This window comes from Rhea pennata, chromosome 3 (assembly GCF_028389875.1).
Source record: "Rhea pennata isolate bPtePen1 chromosome 3, bPtePen1.pri, whole genome shotgun sequence".
Classification (NCBI taxonomy): Eukaryota; Metazoa; Chordata; class Aves; order Rheiformes; family Rheidae; genus Rhea; species Rhea pennata.
In genome coordinates this window covers 80,198,248-80,208,455 of record NC_084665.1, presented here as the reverse complement: position 1 = coordinate 80,208,455, position 10,208 = coordinate 80,198,248, and the positions used below count along the sequence as shown (strand labels likewise).

The window sequence follows — 10,208 nt, the reverse complement described above, 5'->3', positions numbered from 1 at the left end:
CTGCGCAGCACTGGCTCCATAACTGTATCATTTGCCATATTTGCTGGTAATTTTCCGAGAGGAGACTGCTCTGTCAGGTGAGCTGAAGGGCACTCTGAAGAACCTGAAAGTTGAGGAGCTCTCCCATCTGACAAAATTGCATTTACATCAGGGCAAAATGCTGCCAATCTGATGGGGTTGCATTTCATACTCATTTTGTATAAGTATGAAACATTTTCCCAAATGCAGAGCAATCCGAACACTCAGAAGCGCTGGGAGGTGGTTGGTGTGTGACAGACACACAGCTGGGAGAAGACAGAGGAAGAAACGGAGCTCTTCTGCTTTTGGAGGGCCTAAATGGAGGGATTATGGATTACCACCATTCACAGAGATTTGGAGTGGAAGGGGAGATGTAATCTGAAGAAAGTGACAAAGACAAGAAAAACTCAGGCCACAGTAGGGTTGGGCTAAGATCCTTACCGAGGCAAAGCCTTTCAAATTAGTCAGTGATCATGAGACTCTGGCATCTGCTGAAGGTGTTCCCTAATGAGAACTTTCCATTTCTACTGTTTTCTGGTTGGGCAGGTGAGTAGAGTCTGAGGGCCTGAAAAGGCAGATTTGCCCTGGTCACTGAGATTTACGGGGTTTGTTTTTATACCAGCAAGGAGCGGCGCTGGGAACGACCGGAGAGGAGGCAAGACCAGCATCTTTGGCAGGGTCTCAGGACAGGAGGAGTATTTGGATTTAAATTATCTAACTTACTTATCCACCTCCAACATTTATTACAAGGGGTGGTCTGGGAACACGTACAACCGAATCAGCGTGGAAGGTATGAGCAGGGTTTGCGCGCGGTGGCGGCGGGGCCTGTGGGGAGGGAGCTCCGGGCGGCCTGCGAGAGCAGCGCCGGCCACGTACCCCAAAGCAAACGCGCTGGAAACACTAGAGGGGGGGGGACCGCGAGGGGGAGGCCCCGCGGGCCGCCTCCGCCGGGCCGCGGCCCCGGGCCCAGCCCCGGCAGGGGGCGCCGCGCCGCGGCTGAGCGGCTCCGCCTCCGGCCTGCGAGACGCGGCGTGGGGACGGGAGCGGCGGGCCTGGGCCTGAGGCGCCTGGTGGCGGCAGGTAACCGCGCCGCGGCCGCGCCGGCGGTCCCCGCAGCCTCCCCGCGGCGCGGCGGGCGGGCGCGGGGCGGGTTGGGCCGGGTGGCGGCGGCGGCGGCGGGGGGCGCTGCGGGCCGGGCCGCACCGCGGCGCCAAGGTCGTGGGGGCCGCCGGGCCGGGGGCGCTGCGGGGTCCGGCGCGGCGCCCACGACGCCCGCGCGGCGGCGGAACCGCTCCGGGCGGCTCGCGTGTGTGTGTGCGCGGCGGGGGGCGGCTGCGAGGGACAGAGGCCGGCCGCGTTTTCCGACTCGAGCCGCGGCGAGAGGAAGTTTGGCCCCCGCGGCGGCCCGTCCCTCGCGCTGGGGCAGGGGCGAGGCGGCGGTTGGCGCCCGCGCGGCGCCCGCTCGCCCGCGGGGTAACGGTCGCCGTGAGCCTCGCGGCCGGTGACGGGCGGCGCGGAGCCCCGCGGGCAGGGCTTGCTGCGGAGCCTGTCTCCAGGCGGGGGCGGGGGGTGGAGAGTAAAGTAATAAAAAGAATCTTCCAGCATCTCTCTGCTGTCTGAGTTATTTGGGCTAGAACAAACAGTACGCTTTCCCGCAGTTTTCTGGGTTTGAGCTAGTTTAGCTTATTTTCCGCAGCACAAAAACCCGCTTCTCTTCCTCGGCGTGAATTCTGCACCTAGCGGGGTTGGGGTGGCCGTTCGCTTTCTTGAAAACTGTCACGGCACTCAAGTTCACTTTTACTTGGTTATACGCCCTTGCACGGGCTTTCTGACTCCATAATTCAGTGCCTTTCAGCAGTGTGTCCAAAGTGTATGGGTGCTGAGTGAATCCCTGTTCTAACTGAAGTTTAATAACAAGAAGAACCAAACCAGCCTTGCTTTTTTCAGGCATACTGAAACCTGAGACTTTTCTCACAGAGGTCATTTCAACAGCCAGTTGTACACACGTGCACACGCACAGATGCGCACACACACGCACACACAAGCTTGTTCAGACTTCAGCAGAGTTCACTTGGGTGTAGGGAAAACAAACTTCAGTCTCACAAAATAAACAGATGTTTCCATGTATACCGGGCCATAATAAAGGTCAGTCCTCATCCTACCTACGCGGGATTGTAAATCAAACTGTGTTTCTAAGAGGCTTGAAAGATGACTGTTTTTGTGCGCGTTCTCACCCACTTCTCCCGTTGTGTACTCCTACTGTTCAGAAAGGAATATAGTACCAAGGAGCTTGTGCGGGATACTTGTTGCTGTTGCTGCCGTCAGTCCTGTTGCAGGATAGAGATCAGGGATATATCTCCTGAACTCTACAATGATACTAATTCCCCCTTAGGATGGGGTGGGTGGTGGTGGGGGGGAATGTTTTGCAGCTTTCTGCCATCCAGAAGTGTTTTGGTCTGAGCAGAGACTGGAGTTCAGAAACTCTTGACATTTCTGGTTTTACTTGCTTGCAGTAATGAGCAAGTTGCTTTTATTGAGAGTGAGTCATAATAAAGGTAGGTCTCCTTTTGCGCTTTATGAAAGAGTTGGCTTCCAGTTGTTGGCCCTTTCTCTTCCCTTTACGTACTGTATTTCAAGTGTACGGAGGGAAATACCACAAGTGTGTTTGGACCATTAATAGTAAACAGCAGAAAAGGAATTATGAATGAAGTATTCCATTTAGGTTTCTCATGTTTGTTTTCTATCTGATGTTTTAGCTATTTGTAAGGGTGGACAATGTATGAGAAACGCACATCATAATATTTGTATAGTTATGTGCTTTTAGACAAAGTATTGCGGTTTGGGGAACTAGTTAATCACCCTTTTATAGTCACTGTTATGCTGTACCTTGAGAAATACTACCAATACTCAAAGCGGTTGCTCTTTTTTACATCTGAACGTTTGTTTATTTCAGGGTATGCTATGACTGGCTTCAGATTTCCCATCACTGCTTTTAGAAAAATAAATGTCTATTTTGGACTGTGGGAGAAATTCCCCTCTTATAAACTGTACCCTTCTTGGAAGAGAAGCATATACTGTAGCTGTCAAGCACGCACAGTAAACTACATAACCTATTTCAGCATCTCCCCAGTAAAACTCTGTGTGTTAAGACTTCCTCCAGAGTGTATCTCAGTACTTTCTCTGCGGAACAAAAGTGACAAAAGCTCTAGAAGGAATAAACAAACATTACAAGAAGAGGAAGAAGAAGAGAATGAAGAAGAGGAGGAAGGTGATTTAGAAGATGAATTTGATGATGACCCCAGTGTAGTAAAAGATTACAAGGATCTTGAAAAAATAGTGCAGTCTCTTCGATACGATGTAATCATGAAAGCTGGTCTAGACATTGCAAGAAAGTAAGTATGGAAGAAACGTTAACCTGCAAATGAGAAAAGTGTAATGTAGCTAAATGCTGGGGTTTTGTACCATTTTTATTACTGGGATAACTCAGTACTTGTGTTTTAGATGTAGGTTTTTTGACTCCATAAAAGTAGTTCGAGGAGTTGCACGTATGGGATGTTTTTGTTTGTTTTACCTTCTTTCCCTGAAGCGTCCTGTTTCCTGTCTTTCAGCTGTCATCACTGTTCGCAGTCTTTCTAAGATTGCTGTAGAGACATTTTCTATCAATTACCATTTATTTAAAATGAAAAAACCCAAAATACTATAGCAAGTAGTGCAAAAAACTCTTGTCTGAGAGTGAAGGAATAAAATAATATGTTGTTAAATGATTGTAGAAATAGGTAAAACTAAGTAAAAACATAACATACCAGCTCAACCAGATATATGTGCACTATAGAAATACAGCACAATGTATAATCTAATGCAACCTATAGAAACTTTATATTACAACATAGTAACAGAAGATTAGTGCAACTTGATCTCTCATAAATGATTACACTGACTGGTGCAGGAAAGGGAACATTATCTGTTAGAAATTTAGGGGGGAGGTCTTTATAAACAGCTTTTTATTGCTTGCATCTCTATTGCATAGAGGGACTATGGTAAATAGTTTCGTTTACTACCTGCAAAAGGCTTTACTTCCAGTTTGAGTCTGTCCTGTCTTAAATAAATATATCTTTTATACGCAAATCAGACTTGGGGAAATGTCTTGCACATGAACAGTGTTCTTCACTTGTTTTGCTGCATACTGTAAATGCAATAAAACCTTATTTTCCTTCAGTAAAGTAGAAGATGCATTCTACAATAGTGAACTCAGGCTGAATGGAGAAAAACTGTGGAAGAAAAGTAGAACTGTAAGACTTTTTAAAATTTTAATACTTCTAATGCAGTGCAAGAAAATAGCTAAGGCATGACCTCTTCTCGCTCCTTTTACTTGGTCAGAAGAGCTAGCCACTAAATTGCTCTTCAAAGGTGAATAACATTGCTAAGACCACATCCAGCTGTGTGTGTGAGTGACAGTAATTCCCCTGGTAAGACTGTCTTTAGGACAGATAGGAGACATGATATTAGTAAAAAATGAGGCTGAAAGTGGAAAGAAGGGTGATGGCAGCAAGGACAGAACTTTATTAGTTGCTGAAGGAAATTATAGTTGCAGTTGATGGAGCAAATCATTAATCTTTGAAATATATTGGTGGAGCAGCCACATGATTAAAGGAAAAGAATGTTTCATGATAGAAAGGGAAGCTGCTAGCTCAGGAAGGGTTATTATGTCTGTAATAGAGCAGGAAGGAATGTGTCTAGAAGAAGAGTCAGAGGGTAACAGACCCAGCTGATGGTACTTTTTTGCAGCAGAGCTTCCCAGGAGCGTGGCAAATGCAGTTCTATACATGCTCCGTGTGAGGATGATGCTAGGTGGCAGTCACTGTGGTCAGATGGCAGAAGCTTTAATGCCTGATCACTTAAAGTTAGGACTAGCTTTCGAGAGGTATACTGCTGTCTTTTGTGAACCTCGAAAGGAGCATAAAAAGCTGACCAGTACTCTGTTCTTTAAGATAATTTAAACTGTTTTTAAGGAAGGAGGGAGAATTTTGCATTTTACTGTTTTATGTCTGTGCTGATACAGAAAGTTTGGTAGGAAACATCAGTCAGTGCTATCTACCATAACGAGAAAGATACACTAAATTAGACCTTTTTCACAGAGCTAGGTATCAGTCATTAGAGAGGAAGGGTGAAGACCTTGGCAGAGGTGATGAGATGTTTTATTGCTTATTACCTAGGTTTCTTAGAAAATCATAGCTGGAGTATAGCCTTCCTTCCTTCCTTCCTGTGAGATAAGAATAATGAATGGAAAGAAAGGAACAAAATTAAAATTGCACGTAAACTGTGGGAATTTGCTTTCCCCAGAAAATATTTGTGATCGTTCATCTTCTCTCTCTGTTTCCAGGTGAAAATTGGTGATACGCTGGATCTTATAATAGGTGAAGACAAAGAAACAGGAACTGTTGTAGTTATGCGCGTTGTCTTAAAAAAAGTATCTAACAAGACTGAAAGTGAAAAATACAAAGTAATTTTGAGGCGTTGGAAAAAACTAAAAGTGCCCAAACAGGATGTACTTAAGTAACAGGAGTTTGCATGTGGCAGCATGAGACTTTTTGTAGAAAACCATATCATTTGTTGTTAAATACGAATTTTGGTTAAACAAAATTACAGTACCCTTTTTTAAGGGCTTGTGCTAGAATGTTATCTCTTTCTGCTGTGTGCATCAATATTCCTGTGCTAACTCTATCACTTTTGCTGTTAGTTCTGTTTCATGGTGTTGCAGGAGACAAGACCCAACTCTTACATTTCCAGGCAGTTTCTCCATACAGAAGTTATATATAATGAATAAAGACTTAATTTGATCATTGTTTAATTGCTGTCTGATTTTGTTATTCAGAATGGTTACATTAAAGTTGACATAACAAGTAGGAGAAATTTCTTGGCTTTATCTCTAGATTCATGAAATACTTTGAAAAAGTAGAATTATGTAAAACTGTTTTTTGATTTGATTTGATCTTGGTTAACAATACCAATTGTCTGTTTATATACACTGCTGTTACAACAAAAATAAAAAAGATACTGGTTGCAGCTGTGCATTTCTAAGTAGGAAACCGTGACAGAGAATGAAGGCAGAGATGCTCTCTTCTGGCATGGAGAAGGCACATCAGGAAGGACAAGTGTGTAGTATTGCTGGGTTTTACTGTTTAAGTGTGCAGAGCAAAATCAAATATCAGTTCCTGTTATATACTCATTTCAGTGTGGCATTTAAGATAATACTTACGTTCAGTGGCTTTAGAGATCTGAGCAAAGGTCAAGCAATACTGCATAAAAAGCGCACGTCTGTATTACTGCAAGAAAACGCTGTCACTTAGAATAGGCATCTCGGGATTAATCACCCACATTTGTAGTACTGAACACACACTTCTTCCAACACAAAAAACCTTTTGGGATGAATTGTGGTTATACAGCATTTTTATTTTGTTAATGTGACAGAGATGTGTGTCACCAGAAGAAAGCTGGCCGGTAGGAGCAGGTAGCTACTGCTTATCCAGTCCATGGCCTGAAGAGCCCAGAGAGAAGAAGACAGCCTGGAAGAGGCAGCAGCAACAGCATATTCCAGACCACTGGTTCTTGCATGTTCCTCAAGTCTAAGTGAGCAGGGAACTAGGCAGGAAATTACTGCTCATTAAGTAGGCCTGACACTGGTAGAGCCTTGTATTATCATCAGGTACATGTAAAAGCTCTGGTCCTATAATGGCTGGGCTTTCACTGCATAAATATCCCTGACATGAGAGGAAGCAATGGTACTCACTTAGCGAAAAGTTAATGGGAACCATCGTTTTAAACTACCAATAGCTACATTATGGCTGTCTTCAACCAAGCTATAACTGCTGCTGCCAATCGCCTCTGAAGTACTGCTGCTGACTACATTATTTAAAATGATTTCTAACTTTCTTCAGACATAGCTACAAATCTGTGCTGTTACATTTTCTTTTCTTTTTTTTTTTTTTTTTTTTTTTGTAAGATTGCAAAGGTGTTTAAAAGATGCAGATAGATGCCTAGTTAATGTTCTAGAGGCATGATGATCTTCTAAAAATTTTGTTCTTAAAGAGGACATGAACCTGGAAACCTTTCCTAGGGGATTTCAGTGATTTTCCAGTTGCAGAAGTGAAAGGAAGGTGGTCTTATTCAGCATTCCAGGCATCAGAGGATCTTGGTTCATTCATTGCAGGCATATACGCACCCTAGCTCTGGAGAACATTCCTGTCTCAGCTGTATTTGTTGGCACACGCACCAAGTGCTGTGGAAATAGATGAGGTACAGCCTGTGGTTCCCAATCCTGCTCGCTGTTGCAATTCTAAATTAACTCCATTAATCTCCACCAACGGTGCTGAGGGAAATAAGTAGAAAGATATGTTGCAAGTAATGTATCAGTGAGCTCCAGCTGCTGGTAAATAACCATTGCTTACCTGTCAAGTGTTTATCAGCATGTACCATCACAGTGCGTGTGCCCTCCAGCAGTAGTAACTGTACACGTCACAGCTTATAGTGCCAGCATGGCACCACAGTTGTAAACCTCAGGAGTGCTTCAGGACAACCAAGGTACAGATTTGAAGGAATGAAGCTTCTGAAAGGGTCTGGTCTGGATAAGGTAACAACAACAACAACAAATCCTAATCCCCCAAGAGGGTTGGGGAAATCTCATCCGTGAAAGCAGTTGACATACATAGGAAAGAACACAGGCAAGGTCATTTCTTGATATCCTTGACCAGAATATGAATGCAACATTAGGCCAAAAACTTAGATCTGAACTTACAGAAAAGCTTATTAGGAAGTGAAGTAGGCAAGTGCTTCCTATGAAGATGCAGCACTCTCCTAGCGATAACCTCCAGCAAAACCAACTCTTCACTGAAGGACAGAGGTGGGAGCAGGCTGCCATAGGTTTAAAGTGTTGATCCACCAGTGAGATCAGCACAGTAAGGGAAAAGAAAGGAAAATTTGAGCAATCTTACGATGCTGGGTGATAATACACTCCGCAGATTCAGGATTGAAATGGTTGAGGGGAGAGCTGCCCCAGTTCACTTCAGGAAAAAAGGAAAAGTGACAAGCACAGGCAGGACGCTCTCAGGAAAACACTGGCAGCAGGAAGGCGAGCCACTCTTCCACATGGCTCTGCCCTGGGCAAGGCTCTCTACTATTGACCATGCTGCTTTATTGGAGTCTCACACTGTTGAGCTGGTGGCGCTGGTTTCTAGAGCCTTGAACAGTTGGCACATGGACTGAGGAAGACCAAGGCTGGGGTAAGACTGACCTGCGTTCACTTGAGCAGCTGCAGGAACTGCACAAATTCTGGGACATGCAGGAACTGCCATGTCACAGCCACACTCTTACTTGACCTTCATGGGGCCGTTTATATGAGATAGGCTCACAGGTAAAACATACACGAACTTACCTGGTTATCAAACACGTATCTTCCCTTCATCAGCCATGAATGATGATGGGGGTCCATCTGCTACCACGTTCACATATTTGGTCAGAAAACATGGCAGCATTGTATGAAGTAGTTGAACAAAAATTCAAATAGTTGATTGCTCCCCCCGCTAGAGAGGCTCTCACTACTCAAATGCGGATCACTAGTGCTATCGAGCACGCAGTGGGCAGGAGACACAGCAATGCTGTTCTCCCTGCTCCAACTTCCAGGCTACGGAGGGCAAAGTGGGTTTCCGTAAGCGTGCTGCCTGCTGAGTCTGCTGGGGTGGATGTCCTGCTCCAGGACATATGCATCTGCTGTCCTCAGCCCAGATGGTAGAGGAAGGATCTGGAAGGGCTTCCTCTCGGCAGTACTGTTGAGGGGCTCATATAGGGAAGTTTGGGTTGCTTGTGAAATAACTGACAAGATCATTGGGTGATGCCCAGACAACTGCACTGTCCTAAGCCAAATCCTTGTTAACCGGGTGAATCCAGCCTTTTTTTGCTGCACATTTAACTCACTGCAGGAGCAACGGTCCATGCTGCAGTACCTGCTGCATGGAGGCAGGCCTGCATTACAGGGCAGGATACCTGATGATCCGGGGAACTCCTCACAAAAGACTAAGCCTAAAGTCTGGCAAAAGAGGCAGTTTGGTCAACTAAAAAATGATTATTTCAGAAATACCTGCCTGCTGGCTGAACTGCTCCAGGCAACTACATTGTTTTGCCCGAATTACTCATCTTCTAATATTGGCATAGCTTCTTGATCAATACCGGTGCCGATGCTACTATTAGCAATGAAGGCTGGAGTGCACGAATAAAGGAGTTCCTTTTCTCGGCCTGTTAATTCCTGTCCGCTTGTGACACCAGGTTTCACATAAACCAAGGTTCTCCCAGACCTTCGCAGTCCGGAGGACGTTGCTAACCGAACAGCCACGCAGGACACCAGGCCAGGGTTCCTCTCAGCCGCGGCCGGGCAGCATGCTCTTCACCAACCCAAGAACATCGCCGGCCTGTTCCTGCATTAGCCCTAAAGCAGCTGCCTGCCTACACCACCGGGCAGGCTCTGAGCTCTGCTGTCCAGAGATCAACACGCAGAGGGATTTTATTCCTCCACCTCTCCTCCCTCTTGAAGGCCATGCAATCCTCTTTTTCACAGAACAGGGTGGCACCAAAGTGTTCCTGTTTTTTTCTTTTCTTTTGGTTTTTGTCTTGTTTATAATGATGGAGATGCCAGCAGGACGGCATGCAGCTGAAGGCAGGAACCTTCAGCTCCTACCAAACCACTGAGTGCTCAGCAGTCTGCGTGGGCCGCGCGGCCTGCAACAACGTGCACCAGCAAAGGGGTGGGAAAAATGCGTTTGCATGTGCGTGCCGGGGCAGCAATACAAACCTGAGCGTTGCTGAAGCTCAGAAAACCGTTCAGTTTTCAGTGCTTGTGCATTCAATGCACATACAGACAAGCACTTTGAAGAAGAACGGGGTATTAAAAAAATTGGGACAAGGACAGAGAGAGGCAGACAGAGCCAGAGAGAGTAAGGACAGCATTGCATGATATAAAAACATGCTCCTCGATCTCCTACAAGGGATCAGATCTCAAATGTAGGATGGGACCTTGCCGAGTGACTCATTCCTGCTGCTGACAGGCACCTCGGGATTTCCATTCCCTAGGAAGTGTTTGTGGAGCTTGAGAACACACTACCTTATGAGTAAACTGAGATGACACATTCCTGAAAGCGTAAGGA

The 10,208-nt window shown here is 45.7% G+C and overlaps 1 protein-coding gene across 1 annotated transcript; it reads left to right on the top strand.

The window, feature by feature from the left end:
• The first annotated feature begins 1,000 nt into the window (after positions 1–1,000).
• On the top strand, positions 1,001–5,866 carry MTRES1 (mitochondrial transcription rescue factor 1). Its single transcript, XM_062570992.1, has 4 exons — positions 1,001–1,098; positions 2,972–3,410; positions 4,235–4,307; positions 5,399–5,866. The coding sequence occupies exons 2-4, from the start codon at positions 2,980–2,982 to the stop codon at positions 5,573–5,575; spliced, it is 681 nt and encodes a 226-aa protein (XP_062426976.1). The 5' UTR covers positions 1,001–1,098; positions 2,972–2,979; the 3' UTR covers positions 5,576–5,866.
• Positions 5,867–10,208: the final 4,342 nt, after the last annotated feature.